The sequence below is a fragment of the Pelodiscus sinensis genome, chromosome 27 (assembly GCF_049634645.1).
Source record: "Pelodiscus sinensis isolate JC-2024 chromosome 27, ASM4963464v1, whole genome shotgun sequence".
In the NCBI taxonomy this organism is placed as follows: Eukaryota; Metazoa; Chordata; order Testudines; family Trionychidae; genus Pelodiscus; species Pelodiscus sinensis.
This window is the reverse complement of record NC_134737.1, coordinates 1,075,424-1,101,695: the sequence shown is the minus strand read 5'-3', so window position 1 is coordinate 1,101,695 and position 26,272 is coordinate 1,075,424. Positions and strand designations below refer to the sequence as shown.

At 53.3% G+C, this 26,272-nt stretch overlaps 2 protein-coding genes across 7 annotated transcripts; one reads left to right on the top strand and one right to left on the bottom strand.

Annotated features, from left to right (window-relative positions):
* Window positions 1-1,190: 1,190 nt before the first annotated feature.
* AP4B1 (adaptor related protein complex 4 subunit beta 1) lies at window positions 1,191-13,244 on the bottom strand. Of its 2 annotated transcripts, none has more exons than XM_075910289.1 (10): window positions 13,057-13,244; window positions 12,892-12,979; window positions 10,701-10,831; window positions 9,839-9,986; window positions 8,045-8,541; window positions 7,266-7,349; window positions 5,493-5,596; window positions 4,355-4,562; window positions 2,510-2,794; window positions 1,191-2,216 (listed from the first exon to the last, which is right to left on the bottom strand). In XM_075910289.1, the coding sequence occupies exons 1-10, from the start codon at window positions 13,241-13,243 to the stop codon at window positions 1,789-1,791; spliced, it is 2,160 nt and encodes a 719-aa protein (XP_075766404.1). In that variant the 5' UTR covers window position 13,244; the 3' UTR covers window positions 1,191-1,788. The 2 variants fall into 2 exon arrangements, with proteins under 2 accessions (XP_075766404.1, XP_075766403.1); XM_075910288.1 differs by having other exon boundaries at window positions 12,755-12,979; window positions 13,057-13,243.
* Window positions 13,245-13,263: 19 nt separating this feature from the next.
* DCLRE1B (DNA cross-link repair 1B) lies at window positions 13,264-18,775 on the top strand. Of its 5 annotated transcripts, none has more exons than XM_075910293.1 (5): window positions 13,264-13,403; window positions 14,772-14,993; window positions 15,555-15,720; window positions 16,125-16,307; window positions 16,746-18,775. In XM_075910293.1, exons 2-5 carry the CDS (start codon window positions 14,805-14,807, stop codon window positions 17,930-17,932), a joined length of 1,725 nt encoding a protein of 574 aa, XP_075766408.1. In that variant the 5' UTR covers window positions 13,264-13,403; window positions 14,772-14,804; the 3' UTR covers window positions 17,933-18,775. The 5 variants fall into 5 exon arrangements, with proteins under 5 accessions (XP_075766408.1, XP_075766407.1, XP_075766411.1 ...); XM_075910292.1 differs by having other exon boundaries at window positions 16,104-16,307; XM_075910296.1 differs by having other exon boundaries at window positions 13,278-13,403; window positions 14,777-14,993.
* The last annotated feature ends 7,497 nt before the right edge of the window (window positions 18,776-26,272 follow it).

Genomic DNA, 26,272 nt, shown 5'->3' with positions numbered 1-26,272 from the left:
ATTAGGTAGCCAAGGACCATTATAACAAATGCACCCAGATAAATATCTAAAATATTGTGTGTCAAACATGCCCACCCTGGGTAGAAAAATTAAGAGTGAAAAGGGGAAGCCAGACAAAGGGGAAAACACAAAGCTATGTAGGACAGAAATATCCAGAAGTGGCGAGCTTCCCCCACATGGATCTAGTGAGGAAATTAACAACAGCAAAAGCAGGGTGGGTGTAAAGAATAATGTGACTGAAAGCATCAGCAATAATACCAGGAGCATGGTACATCACACCATTGGACAGAGCACTGGCAGAATTTTATGAGCAAGGGGCTGAGTGTTGCTCAGCATAGGAAGCTTTACATAACCGACCTACTTAAAAAGCAACACGTTTGGGTAAAGTTGGTTAAAACAAAGCAAATCTTCCTCTTGTAAAAGGTATGTTAGCCATGTCCACTGATGGAACGATTACATCCCGTGAGAAGGGAACTAAAGCAAGCACTTGCAGATTCTCTCAGAAATAGACTGAGGAGTTATTCTGCCCTCCGCATCTCTTACCACAAGAGGAGCCACTTGTCAGTCATGCTTTTAACTGGTTCTAGCTGAGCCTGGGCTGTGCTCTCCTCAACTAGCTTGTTTGTTTCTGGTCCCAAGGAAATATTGCTCAGCCAAATAGGAATTGTGAACCTAACCACTCATTCCCTTCCTACTCCTCTCTAGAGAGATCTGACTCCAATATTTAAGCTCTGTCATTCTTGGGTAGCTAAGGACTGCAGTTGCTCCTGTTTCAGTAACCACATCAGAAGCACCAGACGGATGATCCACTCCCCAACCTCTGTGGTTGCAAGTCCTTGATGGATTTTTCGTCCTTCCCATGCCTGTATAACAGTTACATTCCCACTATACGCTGCCCTTGGACCACACTTTTCCCACTGGAACTAATAGCAGCTTGAAGGCAGATGAGACACTGTTCAAGGCTCTTACAAACAATGTGGAGGGGCAATTTAACTGCAGCACCACCACTATGAGTCTTCGACAAGATCGTCCCTGCATCCAAGTGAGCCTGTTCTGAATAGGGCTTACAACAGTGTTTCTTAAAACGTTTTAAGACCGAGGAACACCAAACCATTTTTTTTTTAAATGAAGAACACCAAAAGTTTTTGGTCGAGGAGAGGAAAATAAATAAATAAATAACCCATACCACCTTGCCCCTTGAACACCAGACGACACTTTTATTGATGACAATATTCGCTAACTGCCCAATGATAATTTAAGCATTTTTTGAAACGTGGAACATCTTTTTTAATCTAAGTATCCCAAACGTAACCTGTCAATCGCTATCCATTAAATAAAGAAAAAGTCCAACAAAGAAGGAACATTGTATCTGGCCCCCCCTCAGCTGTCCTGGGTAACAAGTGAGGGCTAAAGGCAGTGGTTCAAAGACCCGGTTGGGGTGGCGGCTGTAGGGCAGATCTCTCAGCTGGCAGGCAGGATTCCCAGACCAGCAGCGGAGACAGCCAATCACAGCTGGCCCTGCAATGCTACTCCTCTCTGGCAAGGGGCGCAAGCAACCGAGGTGCGGAGCTTTCCCAGGCAATTGCAAGCCAGGTGCAGAAGTACGTGAGGAGGAGCGCAGGTAGCCCCGCCTCATTTCCAGCCGCGTCACCGCTCGCTCACCTCTTCCACCCTGCACTCCACTCGCCGCGTCTCAGAGGGTCTAGCGGCCGTTATTTTTCCTCAGACGGTCGCGGCACACCTGAGTTCTCCACGCAACACAGTTTAAGAAACAAGGCCTTAGAGTAATCAGGATTTCAGCCCTAGGATGGTCCCCATTACAGTTCTTAACACTGAGATAAAGAGTTGCAGTGCTTCAGTCCTCTCCTCACTCTGCTTCACTGAAACCTGCATCTCTGAGCTCTCGGCCTCGAGCAGCAGTTCTGCGAGGAAGAGACAGCCAGACTCGTCCTGGGCACTGAGATAGGCTTTCCATGGCTGGGCACCAGCTTTGCTCAGAGCAATAGTCTGAATGTGGACGACCTGAAGTGCAGCCTGTATGGTATCTGGCTGAGCAGCTCCATGCCAGGGCAGAACCTGCTGGCAGCTCACATCTAGACTCAGCCAGGTCTTCTCAAATTCCTCTGCTGTCAAGTTCGCCCTGGGGATTAAAGTCAAGCCACCCACGTCCGAATGAACCTGAAGAACTTCCTTATTCCCGGCCAAAATCAGTGACTCTGAAATCAAATATGGGAACAGCGTGAGAAACGGCACTGGGCAATGCTGCCCATAGGAGCCCCAAGAGGGTCTGAGGGCCCTCTCAGCAACACAAACTGGGGAAGTGCAATGCCTCCAATATTCCACCAGGGGAGCAGACTGTGGACAGCCACGGTTAAGTGAAAGGCTCAGACCCAGCAACAGCCTTTTGTATGCAAGACTTCAGTGCAGAAACCTGGGATCCTCCCAGAGAGTCAAACCAAGGAAGATTTATCAATGGGGAAAGTAGTTTTCTAGTTAAGTATGTTACTACCTGTTCCTGCAGTCACGGGAGGAGCACAGGGAAAGCCTCTGAAGTGAGGTTCTGTTGCCCAGTTAGCAGTGACAACAGTCCAACATGCTTTCCCATATACAGGCACCAATGTGTTAAACTCAGAAGCCCAGTTGTTCACAGGTTGCTCAGTCTGATCTGCCAGGAGCCCCAGGGAGGGCTCAGACTTGGGGCTGCACAGAACCCGCTTTGCTTCTTCTACACCAGCTTGTAAGAGACGATAGTAGAATAGCCCCCGATCTCGTACCACCATTTCAGTCTCTTCCTCTGGAAATACAAACACACACATTCACTCGGAGCATGCTGGCACTCAGATGGGACCTCAATGGGTAACCTTTACGCAGTGCATACGAACAGGCTCATGCCTGCTGTGACGTGGTGGGGGGCTGGACACTATTGTGGCCCTGGATCCAATCTGGTTGGGCATACACTAGCTGCTGTGTTGTGCTGGGTGAGACCTCCACTGACCTGTGCTGGTCTACAGAGACCGTGTCTGTGTGGAGAGTGAGGGACCCAGCGGGGGATAGTCGCTCAGGAAAGGCACATAGACATGGGCCAGCCACCTGATACCTGGGCTGGGGGTGGAACCTGAAACAAAGCCAGGGGCGGGGCTGCCTGGGGGCTGAGGGACCAGTTGCTGGGGGTTGGGGCAGTCTTGGCGGAGGGAAGCAGACTAAGTCGAGGACAGGGGGGTTCAGGGGCCTGTGAACCCCTTTCCCCCCCCCCAAGAGGACTAGGCTGTTTGCCCTGACTCCTACGCCAACTTTGAGCTGTGCTGCGCTGTTGCTCTGAGAAGCAATAAACCTTCTATTCTACGGCCTGATAGTCACATCTGGCTGCGGACGGGGGATGCAGGGTCGGGGGCTCCCCGACGTGCCATCACACCTGTATTCTGGGAGTTGTCCATTTCCTCTACCACTTAGCCGAGCTGGGGCCAAACAGCAGCAGCAGCAAGGTGGTAAATGTAGTAAGATGAGGGTCCGCCTATCACAGACCTGGTGTGAGGCCTGAGGCCTAGACAACAATGGTCGAGGCTTTGCTAATATAAAGTGAAGTTAAGCAGTAAGCAAGAGGCAGGCCCTGCTCTCAGAACTTAGCAAGACCAGGGCTGATATTTAAGAAACACTCAAACCTAAGAGGTACCAGGCACATGCCATAAACCCCTCCATAGGGATGGCAACAGAACCCCGCATTAGGAAACATCTTGGTACCAATACACAAATAATGGGACTTTCAGGACAGGGTCTAAAATGACAATCTGATGGATAACAATGTTTTGAATGAATCGCCACGTACAAGGCAGTGGGTATACCTAGGCAGGTAAGAGGGTGGCACCCTGATACGTCAGGAATGGTGTGTAACAACTTGTTTCTATCTGTGTATGAAAATGCATCCTAGGGAAGTTGTCCTTGTCTGACTGAGCTGATCCACTGTAACAAGCATACATGCGTTAGTGGTCTGGTAGAGTCTGCTCGATTCTAGGATCATGCTTCCTTGACAATGAACATGGCCCTGATGCTTTCGGCCATTAGCTGATTTTGTGGTCTTGGGTGCTGTGCTGGCTCCCTGCAGATCCAGTGCGACATACGGGGGAGCACAAGCGTGCAGCTGAACGGTTATCTTTAGACAGAGCAAGATGCCTATTGTCAGGACACTACACCCAGTGACTTCTGACCACAATAAATAGGAGCAAGTTTCCCCTGCTTATTGACTAGTCAATGGAAATTCCATCAACTAGTTGATTAAACGCAATGTAACATCCCTAAGCAGGTGCCCAGACAAATTCAACTCAGGGCTGAGGTTTGAGTCTCAGCAAGAGGTACCCACCTATGCAGTAGTAGAGCAGTCGCCCAAGAATGTCCTGACATTCTGCAGGACGAAACAGGAAGAGTCGGACCAGAGCTGTCAGCAACTCCATCTTTACCGCTGGGAACATCTCTGATTTCACATTCTCGACAAAGTCCTCCAAAACATAGGGTGCATTGGCAACTCTCTCCCCATGCACTCCCAGGAGCCAGATCAGCGCTTGCTTGCCCTGGGAAGACAAACACCATTACTGTATGCTCAGAGTCAAACCACTCCATGCTACGCTTCTCTGTGACCCAAAGACCTCTCGATGCCAACAGAGATTACAGAGGTACCTAGGAGTACAGGGAACCCTTGGCAGGTCAATCAAAGGTACTATGTCTTGAGCCAAACTTCTCCAGACAGGAGACATTTATTTTCCTGGCAGACCATTGTGTACTGTGGGCCTTACAACAGAAATTTAAGGTATTGAATCAAATGCTAAAGAGGAGGATTTGGAGACTTCAAAAGGAAATTAACAGCTGAAGGAAGGAGAGAAACCTGTTTTCAGGTTAAAATCAAAGGTCTTGTCTGGAATATCTGGGTTGAATCTTTGACGCTGATGTGTACTGTTCCTGTGGGAGTAGCGAAGCTGAGTTCTGTGACCGCTCAGTGGAACAAGAGCTGGGCAGTCCAGAAGGATACTTGGAGGACTTGGCAGTTGGTACATGCCTTTTGCTAACCTATACACAGAGTTCAATGCCCGTGGACATCTGGATGGCAGACACTACTGCGGGAGGCTGGTGCAGCAGACACTAACAAAGCAGCTATGCAGCGCTGCTCTAAACCGCCAAGCAGCATGTGCTCACAGATTCTAAGGCCAGAATTTCCCAGCACCCCCATGGAGAGGCTCTTTTACAGCCTAGGAGCTCTCACCGTGCAGATGCTCTTGACATTCAGCTGAATTTGACTGCGAGGGATGGGACTTAACCGAACAAAGGCATACTCCCTCATCCCACCCCAAATGATTCCTCTCCCCTCCTTGGTGCTCCAATATCAGAGTTCTTGTGAACTTCCTCCCATTCAACAATAGAGCCAGGAGTGTAATGAGAGCTCGGCCCAGCTAGCGTATCCCACCCCTATCCCATGCCAGTCAGTGAACTGCATGCAGCCTCCCTACCTCACTGTCCTGCATGGTCTCCTCACAGCCGGGCAGAGCCTGGCACACAGCTTCAGTGCACTGAGGACACAGCCACACCAGGTCTCGGAAAGCCTGCACCACAGCTGCAGTGGAACAGTGTTTTCAGCATCTCAACAGCTTCTAAAATCACCACCCCAAGAGAATAATTTGCCACCTCACAGGTTTGACCAGTTCAGAGTGAGCCAGTCAGTGCAGCCCTTATTCATGCTACCTGGAGCACTTTTCTTCAATGCCTCCTGGCCCGGGGGGGGGGGGGGGGGGCCTTGTCAGAGTAAAAGTGAACCCCCCCATCCCAAAGGATTTAAAGGCCAAAATTGCATCTTTGGCTGCAGCGAAGCCATCTCCCCCAGTGGTTCCCTGTTCTTGAGATGGCACAGCGTGTCTCGCAGCAAGTCACGGCAGGTCCCATCTCTAGGGATGTAAAAAGTCTGTTAAAAAGGTAACCATGTGACCACCGACCAATCGAGTGGTTTCACAGTTACACACTCTGCAGGCTCTGCCACAGCTTCATTCAGCTTTATACTGCAGAGCCCACAGCGAAGCCTCCTTGGGCTGCCCTCTGTGCTCCCGCCACAGCCAAGTCCCTACCCCAGGAACAGAGCCAGCAAGAGCTGCCGGCCCCACTCCTGTGGAGGAGGTTTCACTACCAGCCCTGCTCCCAGGGTAGGGGGAGGATAGGGGTTACTCTGGCCAGCCTGAGCAGCCCTGGCCTGCGGTGGGCCCCTTGGGACTGGAGCAGCCCCCTGCCCAGGGCAGGCAGGGAGCTGCTTTGGCCTCTATAGTAACTGGAACTGATAAGCATTACCCGTTCAGAGTGACGCTTACTGGTTAGCTGATTAAATCTTTCACCTCCCTACTCACCAGCACCCTACAACAACTGCTGCCAACTAAACATGCAAATATTGTCTGAAAGTTAATTCATTTTGTGATGGGGAAAAACTAAGATTTTGAAAGCCCATAGAAAGTGGAGCAAAATTATTCAAAGGAAAAAAGAGAGAAACAGTGAATGCTGTTAGTTCTGAGAGGAAAACCAGAGAGCAGAGTCTACTGGAAGCTGAGTCAGTTACATCAATGGCTGAGATTATAAAGGGGCAGAGACCCAAGTGGCCAGTGGAGAACAATTACCAGGTCAGAGCTTTCAATCAACTTGACTTTCATAAAAGAGCCACTGAGAAGGTATTGGTACACTCACTCCCTGAGCCAGGGCTGGCCCACAACATTTTGGTACCTGAGGCAGGGAGCTGAAATGACACCCCCTTGCTTGGTCCAAAACTTTGAAAGGTCTCAATTTTGCTTTCTTCCTGTTCTACTCCTCTCATGGGACTGCTCCGCTACCCACCCCAATAAAGGAGAACTAACAAGTTAAAATGCCTTGTTCAAAAAGCGTGAACTAGTGGCATCTCCCCCACCCCAGTCTGGCACCTGAGGCAGTCGCCTCAGTGCACCTCATGGTAAGGCCAGCCCTGCCCTGCCCTGAGCTAGCGCAATCAATCCGTATTTCACTGTGGAAGGAGCCATGGCCAGTCCCCACTTAAGCACAAGGATGGGAGAAGTTACAAAGTCCATAGAAGGAAGCCTTTAGCTGAAGATACTAACCAGGTTACTAGCCACACTGAATGATCATCTTGTAGTCACCTGGACAGGGCTTTCCCAAATCCCAACCCACAGCCACCTGCCTGTTCCAGAGCTGGACGTTCTGGCTAGTTCCTCAAAGTGTGAAGCAAGCAAACCCAGCCAGCAACAAATCCTTACCTGAAATGATATGTTCTTGCTTAAGCCCTAGGAGCTCTGTTAGAATCCTCACACACTGCTCTGTGTACGTCCTGGCAATGCTGCCTGAGGAGGCACCAAGGGACACAAGTTAAGCTCTCGTTAGACACAGACAGTGCACCTACACGATCTACCACAAAGTCTCATTAGTAATATTCTCACTTGTCTGGAAACACTTGTTAGCCTGCTAGTATGGCAGAAGAACAATCTACCACTCACTACAGCCACCAAAATCCTCAAGAGAATCCTCTAGTTCCCTCAGCACAAACACAAACGTGAGGAAGACTTGTACACCCAAGGGAACAATCCACTTTACAAATAAAAACAGATTTTCAATACAATTTTAGGGACCCTTAAGCATCTTAACTGCCCCCATAGCACTACTGAGAAATGTAGAGCCCACCCACCCATTCCACAGGTTCATTATGATCCCATGTTCTCATGCTCACAAGATGAGCCTATTGGGTGGGCGGCTAAAAGCACCTCTTGTGCATATCAGCTTTTATTGCGAGCCCAGCCAAGCCTGCTGGAAGCCTACGGCTTGCAAGCAACTTAGCGCGCCTGAGGCACCAGCCCCGGCAGAGCAATTCTGAAATGCTCATGTAGATCTCTCTGGGGATCTGGCGCAGCGGGGGGGGGTGGCACACCAGCACGGCTCTCATCACTGGCCAGGGCTTGTTTCAGTGGAAAAAGCCTGTTGGAGAGATTTCCAAGTTGTGCCCCTGCCCTGGCTGTTTCTGAAGCAAAAGCAGAGCTTTTACCTATGGAGAAGATGGCTGCCTGGGCAAGCTCAGCCGACACGTCAGTGCAGTAACTCTTCAGCTCCTCCAGCACCTGCTGCACATTCTCATCGTTCACCAGCTCACAAAGCACTTGCATCTTCTGGCATTTGATGTAGTGGGGCTCAGAGTAGGAACAGAAAAACTTCTTGTAATGGCTGCTGAAGTGGCCAGGCAGGCTGCCCAGGATCTGGCGCACATGACACAGGGCAGTGAAGCAGAGCTCCCGGCTCTCAGAGGTGCAGGCAGCCAGCAGCGGCCCCTTCACTCTAATCAGCACATCTATCTGTACCTGTGGGAAGTCCTTGGCCAGCACCAGGAAGAGTTTGGTAGCTGCCATCACAACACTGGGACTGCTGCTCTTGAGGTATTCATCTAGTAAGCTGAGGATGTCAAAAAGTTCTTCCTCACTGCGGGGTTTGTAGCGCAGCAGGAAGGCCAGCACCTCACTCTGTCCCCACTGGTCTAAGTCAGACATTCTGCCAAAAAAGTAGCATCTACAGTCAGCAGTTTACAAGAGATGTAGAATTACACAGGGATCACTTCAGGACAGAGCCTGCAGCTGTTGCAGGTTGTATGGTTCCAGTACACCCACTCAACAGTGTCTCTCGAGGGAACCAATCAGTTCACATGCACACTGATACTGAACTCTTCTCGGGCACTCAGACCTACCCTCAAGCTCTAAAGCAGAGAAACACTAAGGTGGTGGATGGCTAGAAGCAAAAGGAAAAAGGTGCCACTCCCTAAGGATGTTAAAGTTAGTTTAATCAACTAATCGATGCCAGCTCTTGCTACATTACAAAGTGCTGGGAGGAGCACAACCAGCAAGGGATTCAAGCAGTCCGCCGCTAGCCCAGGGCTCCCTGCTTTTGAAATGTACAAGAGCCAAGAAGGCTCTTGTACATTTCAAAAGTAAAGCACTGGGCTTGCAGGGGCAACAGGAGACTCCTTGCTGGCGCCATGCTTTGCTTTTGAAATGTACAAAAGCCCCCACCAGCTCTCGTAAATTTCAAAAGCTGGGAGTGCAGGGGTTAGCAGGAGACTGCTTGAGTCCACAGCTCACCCCAGGTTTCCCGCTGCCAGTTCCCTGCTGCGCTCCTGTCCCTTCTCCCCACAGAGACTGTGCTGGGGGAACTAGCTTTTAAGCTAACTTCCTCCAGCACCAGTTCTTGCCCCTCCTTGCTGCCTCTCTCTGATAGAGGTAGTGGGAGGTGGGGGAAGCAAATAGTCAAGTCACTAGTCAACTGTCCGATAAGCAAGTGCACTTGCTTATCAGATAGTCGACTAGTCTCTTACATCCCTACCACTCCCTTGAGCAAACCAACCCATATCTGTCTGAAGAGAAGCTGATTCCTTCAGACACCATCCCTGCCACATTACATATATTGGGATGTAGTGGGACAGACAGGCTAGAACAGCTGGTCCTACACTGATGTGCCCAAGCTTTGTCAGAGAAGAAAGAAGCCTTACATAAGCTATGATACAACTTGTAATTCTAAATGAACCAACAGGTGGTTCCATACTTCTCCAGGACTCTTGGAAACTCTGACTGGTTCAGTGTGTCACTGGGAAGGCCTCAGATTTCACATGCAACAGCGAGATTTATCTGGCACTCTCCTGTAATTGGGCTGGGGGACACACCTTACACTACTGGAGTTTGTTTCCAAAGCCTCCTCTCAGCTCTGCCAGTAGCTGAGACATCTGCTCTGCTGACACACAGAATACATGGGGAGCTCACTAGAATGAAGCTTTCAGCTCCACACACACAGAACAGACCTTTTGAGAAGGTGGTGGGCGATGGGCTTGTTGATGACAACTCCTCCTTCTCGCCTCAGAATCTCTTCTAGAGCCCTCAGACAATTTACCACTACAATGGGATCCTGGTCCCGAAGCAAACTGTATAGCTCGTTCACCAGCACGCCATCTGCAGAAACACAAAGGCACTTAGATCATTAGAAACCGCAAAGGCACTGCATCCATTCAGGCAAGATAGCCACTGTCCTTGAACTGCCTCAGACATATGGGAACCTTGACACATGGCACGGGAGGGAAGAATTGTTACAAGCAAACGACAAACATCCTCAACTTTCCAGTAAGAGAGTGTGACATAGTCTAGACAGGTCTTGCAGTCAGGTGCTGGAGGAAAAGGCTCCCAAATGGCACAGAAAAAAGAAGCAGGAAAGGAAGCTCCAACCCAGCAGGGAAGCAGATATGAAAGGAATAAATCTCACCCTGCTACAACTCAAAGGCCTAAAGCAGACCCCATTGGGATTCTGCCTCATGTTCACAAGCTGGCTGCCTCCCACCCCGGGAGAGCCAAAAGCCAACACGCAGCTCAATGAATCCAGGCCAGACAGGTGCCTTGTCTCTAACTAGCTATATCTAAAACAAAATACAGGACTGTGTAGCACTTTAAAGACTAACAAGATGGTTTATTAGATGATGAGCTTTCGTGGGCCAGACCCACTTCCTCAGATCAAATCCTGTATTTTGTTTCAGCTATACCAGACTAACATGGCTACATTTCTATCACTAGCTAGATCTAAGTGAGCTGTATGTACCTCATCTAGTTCAGAAGCATAACCCTCCTCTCCCCCAGCGCAAGCGGTAGAATAAAGGGTGACCATGAAGTACTTACCCACTTCAGCGTCACCTTGGAGTTTCTGCATCTTCGCAGCGCCAAGCACAGCTACTCTCCTCACATAGGAGGCTTTGTCTCGCAGGCCATTGAGAATAGGCTGCTGGATGTACTCTTGTATGCCAGGCATCCTATGAATAAGGATTCATCCAAAATCCATCAAGATACAGTAGGAGCTTCCCCCATCTAGAGCAGCCACTACTACAAACCAAAGGCTTTCCTTACTATTCTCTTTTGAGAATTTCCCTACAAAAGGTAGCCATTACCCATTCTGTGCACATCGTATCATGTGCATAAAGAAAACATTTAAGACTTCAGGTATCTAAAAGCGTGTCACAGGGAGGATGGGGGGGCGGTGAGAATTGTTCTCCTTGGCCTCTGAGGAGAGAACAAGAAGCAATAGACTTAAACTGCAGCAAGGGAGGTTTAGGTTGGACATTAGGAAAAACTTTCTAACCGTCAGGGTAGTCAAACACTGGAATAAGTTGCCTAGGGAGGTTGTGGAATCTCCATCTCTGGAGATATTTAAAAGCAGGTGAGACAGACACCTGTCAGGGATGATATAGACTGTGTTTGGTCTTGCCACGAGGGCAAGGGACTGGACTTGCTGATCTCTTGAGGTCCCTTCCAGTTCTAGTACTCTATGATCCTAAGACATTTCTATCATTTTTGAAGTCCTGAGTCCCCTATCCTCTCTCTATTTAGAAATACCAGGCATTGTTATTCACAGGGCTCGACAAATCCGTTTATCTACTCGCCTGCGGCAAGTAGATTTCAGCCGGTCACCCCGTTCACCAGCAGTGCACGCATGCACGGTGCGGGGCTGGCGAGTGGATTTTGCCGCGGTTTGTTGAGCCCTGGTTATTCAGATAAATGCATTATAAAGCCAGAAGGGATCATTAGAGCCCTGCATGGACACAAAATTTTGTATCCACAGCCTCATCTATATCTGCAAAAATGAGCTACAAATATCCATATCCACAGATGTGGATACCCACAGATAAAAAGTGGATAACCCCAAATTTGCATGGTTCTAGACACAAAATCATCATCTGCAGGTGCAAAAATGAGTAATGAGTATCTGTATCCATATCCATAGATGTGGATACAAGCACCTATAAAGCTGATATCCATGGATCTGCAGGGCTCTTGGGATCATCACTGTGATCGTCTGGTCTGACACCGCATACCACAGGCCATAGACCTGGGGTGGGGTCACACTCAAATGAAAAGCAGAAAAAAAAACCTCACTTTGGCCCCTGACTGAGAAGGAGAAAGACATTCTCCACATTCCCCTTGCATACCAGAGCCTAGGAGGGCCCAGCCTAGTAGATTTTGTGTGTTCCAGCCCCCAGGGGAGCAGAAGCAGGGCTAGAGCACCAGCATGGGCTTCCAAATGCTGGGGGAGGAGGGCCCTGAGCCTCAGGGGCCAGATCCAGGCAAACTGAGGGCAACATCCAACCCCAGGGCCTAAGGTTCCCCACCCGTCATAGAAGGACCCTATCTTAATTTCTATGTGGTCCACAGAATATCTAGGAACACATGCACTTTTGATTTAAAATTTGCTAGTGCAGAATCCATCACAACCTATGGCAAACTGTCTCAATTGTGAATTGCCCTCAATGTTAGGAACGTGCCCCTTCTTTCTAGTCTGAACTGGTCAAGCTTTCTTTAGCTTCTGATATCTCTGGGCACTAAACTGAAGATCCTATCACCAAATCTTGGTTTCCAGGGTAGACATTTAAAGTTTGTGATCAAGTCACCCCATTTCTTTAAATTAATTCAAGGCGCTCAGTGTAAGAGGAGAGTGATTTCCAACCTATTTACCATTGCTGTCAGCCTATCCCATGGGTCACACCCTTGTGCTGACTGAGCCAGAAGCAGGCCCAGGGCTGCACGCTTGAGAACTGCTGCTCTCAGACAGGTTTTCCAAACCTTTAGTCCCTTTTGGGACTTGTCCATGAATCAGCACCCCTCCGGAATGACCAATGCCAAGGGCGGCACAGCCTTCCGGCAGCAGGCGGAGCGGCGCGGCGCGCCCGGCCCGGCCCTACCTGAGGTTGCAGAGGCTGCGCAGGGCGAGGCCCCGCAGCACGGGGCTGGGGTCGGAGCAGTCCTTGCGCAGGGTGTTGATGGCCAGCAGCGCGAGGCCGGGCTGGCGCGGCGCGTAGCTGCACATGTACAGGCTCACCAGCTTCTTCTGCACCGGGTCCGCCGTGGCGCTGGCCTTCGCCATCTCGGGCAGCAGCCCCGACACGTCCACGCCGCGCGCCATGCACCTGCGGGCAGAGCGCGGCGCGTGAGCTCCAGGGGCCCGGCCGCGCTGCCCCCCCCCCGCGGGCGGCCCGGGCCCTACCGGATGACGCGCAGCAAGACGCCGCGATAGCGCAGCCGGTCGGCCTGCGCGTGGCGGTTGGCGAGGGCCCGGCGCAGCTCCGCCACCGCCTCGTCCGCGCCCCAGTACGGCATCGCCCCGCCGCTGACAGACCGGCCCCGGCGCGGACCCCCGCCGGAAGTCCCGCCCCAGCCCTGGCGCCACGCATGCGTGCGGCCCCGCCCACCGGAGCGACAGGACGCATGCGCCTCATCGGCCTTGCTGCCGGGAGGCCCCCTGCGCGCCTGCGCACTGCGGCGCGCGGGCACTGGCGCTGCCACTCAAGTCACTGGCGGGAAGCGGAGGCTCGAGCAGAAGCCGGTTGATCGGTGAGGCCCCCCCCCCCCGGCTCCTTCCCGCCCGCGGCCTGGAGGCGCCGCCGGGCCACGGGGGAGGCGCTGCAAGTGTGTGCAGGGGTGTGATGGGGTGGGGTGATGTGTGCAGGGGTGTGATGGGGTGGGGTGATGTGTGCAGGGGTGTGATGGGGTGATGTGTGCAGGGGTGTGATGGGGTGGGGGTGATGTGTGCAGGGGTGTGATGGGGTGATGTGTGCAGGGGTGTGATGGGGTGGGGTGATGTGTGCAGGGGTGTGATGGGGTGATGTGTGCAGGGGTGTGATGGGGTGGGGTGATGTGTGCAGGGGTGTGATGGGGTGATGTGTGCAGGGGTGTGATGGGGTGGGGGTGATGTGTGCAGGGGTGTGATGGGGTGGGGTGATGTGTGTAGGGGTGTGATGGGGTGGGGTGATGTGTGTAGGGGTGTGATGGGGTGGGGTGATGTGTGATGGGGTGGGGGTGATGTGTGCAGGGGTGTGATGGGGTGGGGTGATGTGTGCAGGGGTGTGATGGGGTGGGGGTGATGTGTGCAGGGGTGTGATGGGGTGGGGTGATGTGTGCAGGGGTGTGATGGGGTGGGGGTGATGTGTGTAGGGGTGATGTGTGCAGGGGTGTGATGGGGTGGGGGTGATGTGTGTAGGGGTGATGTGTGCAGGGGTGGGGGTGTCTGGGGGCCACTTGCCCAAAGGACACCGTGCGCTGACTTTGTGCACGTTTGAAGAAATCATTCACAATTGGGGCAGCCAAGGAGCTGACACCACAAGCCCCTGCCGGTCCCTGGGCATGTTCGTGCCGTTGGAGCCCTGTGGCTGTGCTGGTGGGGGGCTTTCCCCAGCAACTGACAGTCTTACCTGCCTATGAAACCCCAGGGGCTTGAACTGAACCAGAAGGAAGTGAAACACTAAAATGTCCTCATGTGAGCAGACCCAGAGCTGCTGACGCCATGGAGCTGAGTGTTGTCATTGGCCACAGCAGGAACAGCCGTGGCTAGCTCACTCTATGCACTGCTGTTCGCCTACGTTCCTGGCACTGGTGTGTGAGGCTGATCCCAGCAATCCTGTTGCTGTCCCAACCTTGCAGCATCTTGTGAGCTGACTGGTTCGTTCCGTTCTCTGTCACAGGCCAAGGAAGTGGATTAATCCTAACACGCCCGTGGTGCACAGCTCTGCCCTAGTCCTGAGTCACGGCCCCACTGCTCTCGTTCAATCCCCATGGATAGGTGGGCTGAGGCACTGTAATGCTTGACCTGCAGCTCTTCCTGTTTCAGCCCTTTGCTCCTTCCCCACCCCCTGATAGACATCAGCAGAATTAGAACGCCAGCCTGAGGGGCTTTCATGGTGGGAATGTGACTCTGTTTTGCAGTGCAGTGCTCTCTGCCAACCGGGCGCCCAGGCCATGAATGGCACACTCATCCCAGGCACGCCCATCGCGGTGGATTTTTGGAGCATCAGGAAAGCCAGCCATGCTCGCTTGTTCTTTCTCTCTCACATGCACTCTGACCACACAGTGGGGTTATCCAGCACCTGGAACCGGCCCATCTACTGCTCCCCCGTGACGGGTCGCATCCTGCACCACAGGCTCAAGGTAGGGGCCAGCCCACAGGGTCAGACAGAAATTCAGAGGGGCCAAACACAGGGTCCTGGCTGAATAAAGCTGAGCGTTGGAAGGGCACGAACATAGTTCCTGTAGTCACTGCTCAGAAGTCTAGCATGAGGAAGGGACCTCTGGAGACCAAGGTATTGAAGGGGGTTAGGAATTACTATTTTTCACAACGAATGAAGAGTGAGTCAGATTAAGAGGGGACATTGGACTTGCTTCTCCAGCCTAAGAAGTCCGTTGTAAGGCTTGCTGAGGAGATGAGAGTGGAGCCTGTCCCTGGGGAGACACTCTATTCAGATTGCTGTACCTGACTCCTGGAGGAGGACATTTTCTCCCATGGGACCAGCCACAGGGGCCTCCTTCCTGGAGGAAGATAGGGCAGGGCAGGAAAGTGTGGGTGAAGCACGAAGTACAGGGAATGGCTAAGGTTCTAGACCTCAGGGCAGCAGATCTGCTAAATGAATGAGAAGGGAAGCTTCATCTCCATGTTGGGAGGGAGCGGGTCTGAGGCTGTCTCCACCTGACCAGCCCTATGCTTCCTTCCAGGTAGCGGAGTGCTGGATCCGGCCCATGGAAGTGGGGCAGAGCCACATGGTGGCCCTTGACGAGGTTGGTAAAAAGACCATGACGGTGACCCTGATAGATGCCAACCATTGCCCAGGCTCAGTCATGTTCCTCTTTGAGGGCCCCTTTGGTGTCATCCTCCACACAGGTACGAGCCCCCAGCCCAGGACTCAGAGACTCCCCCTCCCCTCCTTTGCCTTCCAGCCTTGCTCTGAGCATGCTTTGTTCTTGGTTCCTACTAGAGCCCTGCGCTTCCACTGCAGGTCGCCCTCTGCCCATTCCTGCACACCCCAGGCCCTGTCTTGTGCTGGGATTTATTGGCTCGGAAGGGAAGTCCTGCAAGCACCACCCCTTGGGAGAAATAGACCAGGGATCAAATCTGCATCATTCAGATGGCCCCTGGGCTAAACCCAGCAGGCAGTGGGGCCCTGCTCTGTTCCCAGTCTGGCAGGCAGAGGATCTAAGCCAGGTCTCTGCCATGGCCATATAGCAAGTGAACCACCAGGCTGGGCTCCCCACATTTCTGTGTAGTCTGGATTTTGTCTCGTGCAGGTGATTTTCGTTACACTCCCACCATGCGGCAGGAACCAGCCTTAAGGAACCAGAAACAAATTGACGTTCTCTACTTGGACAACACAAACTGCGACCCTCTGGTCAAACTGCCTTCTCGACGGCAGGCCACTGAACAGATCAAAGAGCTGATCAGGGCCCACCCAAAGCACCAGGTCAAGATTGGTGAGTAGGTGCTTGCGCGGGGCTGGTTCCCAGAGCCCGGTAACTGACTGCACTTCTGGGGCACTCCGTGCCTGATGGGAGGGAATCACGCCGGAGGGGACACGAGGTGGGAGAGGCAGCTCGCTGAGCCTGGGCTGACTGGCATAGAGGAGATATAATGAGCATGTTTGCCAATCAGACGGCAGCTTTATACTCCTCTGAATAAACTTACGTCCCACTTGGTGACTATGCAGGAACATTTTCATGACTTTGAGGTGTGCTATGCAGGCAGGCGGTGGTTGTCCTTCCCCTCCAGCGGGGATTGTCAGGGCACGGCCCTCCTGTAGTCCCCATGCCCCTCATCCCTAGTTTGGTAACGGCCCCAGGCACTCTTCTTGCTGCCTTTGCAAAATGCTGTTTAGGTCTGAATTCCTGAGCCCCTTGTTTGCTCTTTCCCAGGGACCTACAGCCTGGGCAAAGAGTCGCTCTTGGTGGACTTGGCCTTAGAATTTCACACCTGGATTGTGGTGAGTCCCAAGAGGCTGGAGGAGATGAAAGTGCTGGGCCTGGTGGACGTGTTCACCACCGAGGAAGGGGCTGGCTGGATCCACGGCGTGGACCTCTCGGAAATCTCCTGGAAATCCATGGTCAAATGGAACCAGCAATGCCCCACCATTGCCATTCTCCCCACCAGCCGCCCAGTGAAGATCGCCCACCCCAGGGTTCACCTCGTGCGCTACTCAGACCACTCCTCCTTCCTGGAGCTCCTGGAGTTTGTAGAGTGGCTGAATCCCTGCTCCATAGTCCCAATTGTCAAGAGAAACGTGTGCCTCCCGTACCTTGAGAAATACCTGAGCTCCAACCACAAGCCGTCTCCTGAGCCCCAGATTCCAGAGTCTGGGCAAAAGTTCACACAGCTCAGAGAGAGCAGGGAGCAGCAAGGAGCTGCAGAGCCTCTGGGAACAGCTACCCTGCAGCCTGTGCCTAAGAACTCCTTTGCGCACCCAGAGAACTGGACTGAATGGCTGGAGTGTTTCGGGGGGGTGAAGACCAGCCAGCATTGCTCCTCGGAGCAGCCTAGACTGCCTGCCACCCATTCAGAAGGCAGCCCTGGATGTTGCCGAGGGGAGAGGACGGGAACGAAAGTGGAGTTATGCCAGGTGCATGATTCCCATAGGCAGCTGTTGTCAGTACAGCCCAATACACGGACACCTGCCAGAACGCAGCTGCCGCCACCAAAGGACACTGATGCCTGCAGGTCCCAAAGCAGCGCAGAGGGCCGAGCATGGCCCCACACAAATCCTTTATCTTGGCATGCAAGGAAGAAACAAGCGGCCCACCCCACCCCATGCCAGCCTCCCCCGGGGGACTGGACACCCTTACTGCTGGCCTCCGCACAGAGGAAGGCAGCTCTCCCCTCGCACAGACAGAGTTTAACCTTCCTGCAGCCTGAGGAATTTCTTCCCCCAGGAGCAGCTGGTGATTGTGGCAGCCTGACCAGCTGGCCCCCTGATGCCAGCAGTCCTGTTGCCCGTGGGCTTGCGGAAGAGTATTTGCTTGCTCCATTAAACACCCTAAAGCAGTGCTCTGCAGAGAGCTTTGACCAGCAGATTGAGAACTATTTCAGGCGAGGGCAGGGGCCCTAACAGCCGGCAGTGCTAGCAGCAATGCTCTCCCCAGTGTTGTGTCGGTGTGTGCCATCTGCCAGGCCTGCCCTGAGCCAGCCGACAGGAGATGGCCCAGCGAGAGGCTTCCCTTCCATTGCCTGAGAGGAGAGGGCAGAGTTCGCAGCAGCTCCTAGAGTCTCCTTTTATTTGTTTGTGGGCCATTCTAAAATTGCTAGTTTGTTGTGTAATTCCTGGCCAGTGCTGGCGGATGACCCCCAAGGACTCTCTGTGCCCTGCCTGCCCCCTGGGGCGCAAATGCAGACCCTAGGAGAGCATTGTGTTTGCTGCGCCTTCCAGCCGCGGGTGTTGGAACAGATCCTGGCTCCTGGGAGGTGAGCAGCAGGTAGCATGAGCTGCCAGGCCTGACTGCACATTGGTGGTCCTCAGAGATGAGGGAACCGTCTCCTGATTGACAGTAAAACAAGAGGGAAGTTTGAGAGCCGCACCCTCTCCCCCTGCTGTTTGCATTCCTAGCTGCTGACCCTGACTGGTAGGGATCTGGTGCGTGTGCTGGCTATCTGTGGGACTTGAAAAGAGACAAGTGAAGTGCTGTTGGGCCTCTCCATGAATCGCTGTTGGGCTGCATTTAACAACACTGGCCTCACCGGCATGAGGGAGGCAGCTACTGTCCCACACTGATTGGGCCAGCTTTTGGTGGTCGCTGTAAATGCTCTCTCATGTCACACTGGGGCAGGAGGAATTCTGTGAATTCCCGGGACTTGGGGCCCTGGGGCATTTTGCTCTATTGTTTGAAGTCTGCATGTTCAGTTGTGAACTGTTGTTTCTTCTCCATCCAACTGAAAAAAAACCACCTGTTCTTGACCCTTGTGCCCCGTATCACTGAGTCTGTGCCGGTCCACGGCAGTGTGCAAACTCCAGGTGCCTTTGCTGTGTTGTGTCACCCCGTATGGGGCTCTTCTGGGGGTTGCCAGGCGAGGCACTGGCCTCTGCCAAGCCGCGGGTAAGAACGTGCCAGAGATTCTGAAGGAAGTGATTTGCCTTTCAGTTCTGATGAGCTGGACAGAATGAGCCTCGCTCTCTTTGGCATGGGAGTTAGGGACTGCTTGGCTCAGCTGACCTCGAGGTGACTCCTGGAATATTCACTTTACTTGTGCCTGCCTGGGCAGGTAGCTCCTTTGTGGCTTTCCCAGATGAGTGTTTGGTCTGCTGCTTTGCCCCCGTGTTGGCAGTGGGTGAGGTGCAAGGGGCATGGCAGCCTTCAGGTCAGGGGTGGGCAAAGGGCCCTCCACGAGCCAGATCTGGCCTGCCAAAGCTGTGGATCTGGCCTGCCGCTCCCCTACCCCCAGGCCAATCAGGCGCGGGGAGCTCATGAAGTCTCCTCGGCCCTGCAAAAGCACAGTGCAGCTAGAGAGACACGCCAGCTGTTTCAAAACAGCCACTTTTATCTCTAGCTGCTGCATGCTTTGGGGGGGGGGGGGGAGCTTTGCGCACACCACTCAGGGCCTGGGGGCAGAGAGTGTGCAAAGTCTCTCGCATCCTGTCCCCGCCCTGCCAGGGGCGCGCAGCAGCTAGAGAGACACGCCAGCTGTTTTAAAACAGCCGCGTCTCTCTAGCCACCGCGCGCTCCGCTGCCTCTAGGCCCAGATTGGCCTAGAAGCAGGGGAGTGGCAGGGCAGCCGCGGGCTGGATCCACCTGCTTGACAGGCCAAATCCAGCCCACAGAGGGCCCTTTGCCCACCCCTGGGCTAGAGAGACAAAACAGCTGGCCTGTGTCTAGCTGCTGCACGCTCTTGCAGGGGCGAGAAGACTTCACGCGCTCCCCACCACCAGGCTCTGATTGGCCTGGGGACCAGGCGAGTGCATGAGGTCTCCTCCCACTAGGTGCCTGGAGGGACCCACCAGCTGTGGGGGGGGAGGAGGAAGAAGACTTCTCACTCTCTCTCATCCCAGACCAATGCGGGGGGGGGGGGGGGGGCACAAAAAAATGTCTGGCCCCGCCCCTTGAGCCTGAGGCCCTGTCCCTTCCAGGGTGGCCCTCTTTTAAAAATTATTTTCCACCCCTGATTCAGGTTCTTAGGCTATGTCTAAACTATACTCCAAAATGAGGAGTACAGGATCTTTCAAAACGGGGCATTTCTGTCGAAAACGCCCCGTCTAAACTGCTGGGTTTTTTTTGAAAGGGCCTGTTTAGGAAAAAAGTGACGGCTGCCATTATGCAAATCAAGTGCGGGATGTTTAAATCCTGGCTTCATTCGCACTTTCGATACATCTAATTTACATCCCTCTGCTGACAGGGGTGTAGCCTTAGTGAGTTACTCCTAGCCCAGAAGGGTTGTGGCTGTCCCCTGGCAAAAGGGCTTTGCTGCCGCCTGCACACTGACCCCATGAGTGGGCTGGTAGCCACCAGGGAACAGGGAATCCCTTGTGACCCTTCATGAGACATTCCAGCTCGAGGGAGGAAAGCCAGGGCCATCGCCTCTTCATGCACAGCAAGGAGCAAGCAGACAACGAAATCAGAGGGCCGGGGCTTGGAAGGACAGCACCGTTCTCTGGTGGCTGCCAGCCTGTTCCTGTGTCTCGCATTGGGGTTTGAATGCAGTCAGCCACAGGGCACTGAGGTGCATTTGGAAACGATGGGGCACAATCTGCCATTCCTGACTTGCTGGGGCCCAGGGCTCTGCTGCCCGTCGGCTGGTGCTGTGCAGCAGCAGGTGTTTGGAATCAGGCTGCTTCACCCGGCCGTTGGGGTTGGAATCTCGGTTTCCTCCCCCGTGTGTTGGAAGGACTCTCACTAGAACGCTCATTTGCAGCCGCTGTGGAAAGCTCCAGGCGGTGAGCTCTCCTGAGGGCTGTAGGGAAACAATTGGAAGCCTGCCTGTCTGTGCCTCTTTCTGCCCTTACAGGAGTGCTGGGAGGGGCTTTCTTTAGGGTTTGCAGCCCGGCAGCCGCAGGTGAGCGGCGTGTATGGTGTTGACTGGCTCCCTCGGCGAATCCGACTGGCTCGTATTGTGCTGAGGATGAAGGCAGCAGGCTGGAGGCTGAAGGGGGGTGTGGAAAGGGCAGAGCTGGCGTGCCTGCTGAGGGCCATGCTTCAGTCTGGTATTGCCAAAAGCAATCAGGATTTTCTGACTTGGAACGTGACTGGCCTGTGCTTGGCTCTGGGATGTACGCGGACACTGTGTGCTTTGGAAAGACTAGACTGAGAAGGGAAGTGAATGAAACCTGCTCCTAAGCAAATCGCTCATCTTGGGGACCAGGGCAGCCACCAGGGAACAGGGAATCCCTTGATCCATCTGCTAGTCTTTCTCCTCCGCCTCTGGAAAGCAGAGGGCAAACCAGGAGTTCTGGCGGAAGGTGTCCTGGGTGGAAAAGCACCTGCTGTTCCCAGCAAAGAGCCCATCTACGCCCCCACAGGGCACTGGTTTTACGCAGTGTCGTACTAAACCGAGCAAGCTCATCCAGCATGACCGTGCAGACATGGCCTGTCATGGGGGCAGGGCGGTGTTGGAACGCAAGCCAAGAACATACCCCAGCCCTGGGGGTATTTCCCACCGTTTGTCCCCTGGAGACAGTGGACTGAGGGCCCAGTTTGTGCTTCTGAGCCAACCCTGCCCAGCTCTGCGGGGCTTGCTCTGCACTCTCCCCTCTCCCTGCCAGAAAGCTGCTTGTCTGATGTTTGCGGAGCAGCCCAAGGAGGGGCCAGGCTGGTGCTGTAAGATAGCCTGCGTGGCTGGAGGCACCTGGGCCCCGTGCCGCAGCATGCAGACCTGCTTTGCTCGCCAGCTGTATGCCTGGGCCCGTGCTCTGCCCCACATTCCTCACAGGCGGCTTCACTTATGAAAGCAGAACAGTTATTCCAGACTCACTCAGCTATGTGCTGGGGGCGGCTGCTCCCAAAGAACCTCGTCCAGCCCATGTGGGCCCAGTGTAAATGCATCAGTGTGGGGTTTCATGAGCGCTTGGTCTCAGCCCCTCTGGATGTTTGGCGCACCCAGTGCCAGTCGCTGCGTGCTTCCCTGGCCTTTCCTCCCTGCTCCGGCGGGGCTAGAGCCAGCAGAATGGGAGCTTGCTTTGTTTCTCAGTAGATTGCACTGCCGATAAAGCCAGGAAGCTGCACTGGCACCAAGGGGGGAGGCTTTCCCGAGGTCTGTAGGCTGGTCAGGGAAGGTGCAGGATGGGACAGCTGGAACTTCCCCAGCTATCTGTGGTGAAACGCCGCTGAGAGCTGGGGGATCCAGCCCCTTTTCCTCTCCTGGCTCAGGGAGCTGTCCACCCTCCACCTTGACAGCACCCAGGAAACATCCAGATATGAGCTCCAGGGCTGGCCCGGGGGGAGGGGGGGGAGCGGTGAGGCCCAGGACAACCTTCCATCCCCATCCTACCTCTTCCCGTCCCTGCTCTGCCCTTCCCCCTGTCCTCACCCCCGATCTGCTCCTGCCCCCATTGCACTCCCTTCCCAAGCAGTGTGACTTGGGGTAGCCTTGGGTTGGGTGCAGGGGTTGGGCTCCCACACTCACTACAGCAGCCCCAGCTTGCTCTGTTTCCCTGAGCCCAGCTCCCAGGATTCCCAGTTTCTACTTGAGGCAGCGGAGCAGGCTGGAGCCAGCTCACTGCTTCCTGCCACCACCCACAGCGAAGCGGAGCATCCCAGCCAGGAGATGGCCCAACGGAGCAGGCTGGGCTGGATTGCTCTGCTGCTGCTGGGGCATGTGGGGGTGGGCTAGCAGCAGGCCTCCCCAGTAATTCCTCACGCCTGCCAAAGTGCCTCTACATGGGACAGCCCTGCCCAGCTCCACAGGTGCAGCACGGCAGCGGAAGGCGCGCTGGCAGTGCACTCATGAGGATGGTTCGAGCTATGGCCGTGTCCTGTCTCAGATCTGGGAAGCAGGGTGGAGGAGCAGCTGCCCGCTGAGTTTAACAGCCAGACAAGGGCTGTGAGCTGAACTCACAGGGCTCTACGGCCCACAAGCTTTCATCGCCAGAGAAACTGTTCCACGCTCTGCTCTGCCAGGCCCTGCTGTTAGGCCTTGTGCTGTCTGCTGCACATCCGTGGCAAAGCCCCTGTTCATTCAGTGGTGCTGGTGGTACCTTTATTGACACATGGGTTTGTCACCGATCCCTGAAGTCACTGCAGAGGAGCAAGTGGGTGCTCTCCTCCCTGCTGGACATCCTGCAGCGGGTGCTGGGAGCGAGGGAGGCTGAGGTATTTCCCCCAGCAAACCATGGAATTGTATTAATGAAAACACTGCACACAAATTCAGTGCAAGTTAAAAGCAAATGTATTAAAATTTGGCACTTGTAGGGAGCGGAGCGAAGGGTCAAGTCCACGTTAGCTCTGCACCCTGTGGCCATGGCTCTTCCTGGCCAGTGTATGTGAAGCGCTGGGTGTCGCTGTCCTGTGGGAGGGCTGGGGATGCCATGTGGAATTTTGGGGGGAGGGTTAGAGAGGAGTCCCATGTTCTAGCTCCTGCTCTAACCAGCAGGCAGCTCCCTTCCTCAGAAAGAGCCCTACTTTTCTGAGCAGCTCTCCTCTGACCTGTGCTGTAAGTGATCAGTGCAGTATGAGCATTCTTGGTGGTTATGCCCTCCGTTTCCCAGCCCTAGCTGTCAGGGATAAATAAAATATCCCTACCCCTTGGTGAATGGCTCAGTGGAGATATATACACCCCCCCCAGCTGGGCTGCTCAGTGGAGATATATACCCCCTCCCCCCGAGGGCTGGGCAGGACCTTGAGAGGTCATTGACCAGCCCCCTGCCCTCATAGGGCCAAGTGACAGGTTTGCCCCAGATCCCTAAATGGCTCCTCAAGGATTGAACTCACAACCCAGGGTTAGGAGGCCAATGCTCAAACCACTGCGCTATCCCTTGCCCGACTCTGGCTCTGTTTACTCCTCAGAGAGTTAATCTACTTCTTTCCACCACACCCCACAGTGAATGTCCTGCAGGCAGAGGGTCTGCTCCCAGCGCCGGAATGCAGAGATGCTGCAGCAGAAATGCCAAGTGCGGCCATGGAATGGGAAAGGCATCTCTGCCGTGTCGATGGATGTGACATACCTGCTGGGGAAGCTACAGCCTCTCCAACAGGATTAAATGGCGAGTCAGCTTTGCAGGAGTCTGAAATAATGACCCAAGTGAGGGACAGCCCACAGCTGCCTGTGCAAGAGGCACATTCCCCCCCCCACACACACACACCCAGGGGCACCAGATGGGAGCTTTCCTGTGTGAAGGCCACTGCTCTCTGGGGAGCTTGTTCAGAGGCAGCCACACATTATGGATGGAGCTGGAATAAGCTGCCCTGCCACTGGCAGCTTCTAGGACACTTGATCCCCTGTCCCATGGAGTTTCCCAGTTTAAGGAAGGGCTTGCATGCTTCCCCTGAAATTCCCCTGGGTTCCTAACACTGGGGGGGGGGGGGGGGGGGGGGGGCAGCAAGTACAGGCAGTGTGCTGCTACGTCATCTCAATCTGCCCTGAGCATGGTTAGACAATGTGGGCCGTAAACCCAGAGCCCCGCTACACTTATTGCTCCCATTGGGACACATCTAGCAGAGGGGACATGCCACATGTTGGCACAGTCATGAGGGGAAGGTCCTGCATCCTGCCAGGTGTCCACACTTGTCATGGCATTTGCTGGGTGTACATTGGCACTGAGAGTAGTGCTAGCTGAGCGGGGCTGAACACAGCATAGCTTCAGGTCATCTATATGCCAGTAATACCTTGTGGTCTTCACAGATCGCCTCTACTCCAGAGCTTCAAAATTCAAATCCCGGGCTTCATTTGCAAGTGCGGATGACTACATTACCCCCGCTAGTTCGAACTAGCGGGGTAGTGTAGACATACCCTAGGACAGATGTCAAATAGCACATTCTAAAAATTCTATAGCAGCCAGAGCTTTTTAACATAAACTCGTCTTTCTCGTCCCGCCCCATCTGGGTCCTGATCCATTTTCTGAAGAGATTTTAAATGTGGCTCAGAACTTCATCAGGCCAAAATGGCTTAGCCAGCCAGTGAGAACAGGGCTAGAGGGTGTTTAGAAGCATGCCATGGCATGTGTTTGGTGGTGTCTACGTTAGGCATGGTTTTGTAACCATACAGCTGTGTGCACACCCTAGATGCTATTGCAGTCATCTTTGTACAAAGATTTGTATCCTTCGAAAATTTATAATTTGCTTGTGGTTGCTGTCTTGATAAAGTGTGTGTGGCAACACTGTCAATGTGAAGTTGCAAGATTCCACTGTATGGTGTTATTAACACTTGTTCCAAATGGCGCCTGGCAAACAGGTCTGCCTCAAACCAAGAAACATGAGCACTGCTGTAAAGACTCATCAAGCAGGAAGCACAACCAAAGGCGCTCCACTGGCCTGGAAAAGTGTCCTGACCTAAAAAGTTTAGTTAGAAAGAACTGCTCAGAGCACGTGCTGAGAAAGCTTTGCTTTGAATTTAACACTGTGTTAAGTTAGGCACCAGCTGTGTTTTAACTTGTTTTTCTTCTGATGTTTAATGGCTCCTTAATTTGTACAGTAGACTTCCGATAATCTGGAACCTATGGGACCTAGGTGGTGCCGGATTATCAGATATGCCGGACTATCAGGAGGTACTATAAGCTGGTTTTATATATATACTGTATACATTATGTACTGTATATAAAGTGTTCTTAACCCTTTTCATTGTACATACTATATACAGTATACTGTAATGTTTTAGTTTTTTTTAAGCCTTTTTTATCCTTTTTGCTCAGTTCAGCTGCTGCCGCTGTTACCTTGTGACTAATTTTTTGCCGAAGCTCACTCACTAGGCTCTTGCCATTTTGATGCCAGACTATCAGGAGTGCTGGACTACTGGATGCCGGACTATTGGAGTTTTACTGTACTCAAAATCTCTTTGTGGTTAATAAACTTGTTTTACTGTTTGATCTAAATCAGTGTGTTTAAATCAAATGTCTGGAAAACTCCCGTGGGGGGTAACAAGATGTGTGCACATTATATCTATTGATGAAATGACACACTTTCTATCATAGAGCACTGGAACTGGAAGGTAACTCGAAAGATCATCAAGTCTAGTTCCCTGCCCTCACGGCAGGACGAAGCACAGTCTATACCCCTGAACGAATGACATTCCACCACCCCATAACCATTAACTGACCTTGGTGTTGTTAGCACCATACTCTGCCTGTTACCCACAAAAATGTCTCTATCCCTGCCACACTGTAGGGGCACACACCTTTACCCAGTTCCTAGGGCGCAAGGTGCAACCCTGTTAATTTATATACCCACCCGTACCCAATTCCTAGGGCTCAGGGCGCATCTTACTGTGGGTTTTGCAAGATCTTTAGCCACTGAAAGAGCCTCACACAGTAATG

Excerpts from the sequence above, each read along its gene's own strand:
- AP4B1 (XM_075910288.1), bottom strand. The coding sequence starts at position 13,169 with ATGCCGTACTGGGGCGCGGACGAGGCGGTGGCGGAGCTGCGCCGGGCC. Across the intron at positions 8,542-9,838 it reads GCCCACCACCTTCTCAAAAG|AATGTCTGACTTAGACCAGT; the intron begins GTCTGTTCTGTG and ends CTTTTTTGGCAG. Across the intron at positions 4,563-5,492 it reads AGACCATGCAGGACAGTGAG|GGCAAGCAAGCGCTGATCTG; the intron begins GTAGGGAGGCTG and ends TTGTCTTCCCAG.
- DCLRE1B (XM_075910292.1), top strand. The coding sequence starts at position 14,805 with ATGAATGGCACACTCATCCCAGGCACGCCCATCGCGGTGGATTTTTGG. Across the intron at positions 15,721-16,103 it reads TGGTGTCATCCTCCACACAG|TCTGGATTTTGTCTCGTGCA; the intron begins GTACGAGCCCCC and ends ATTTCTGTGTAG. Across the intron at positions 16,308-16,745 it reads AAAGCACCAGGTCAAGATTG|GGACCTACAGCCTGGGCAAA; the intron begins GTGAGTAGGTGC and ends GCTCTTTCCCAG.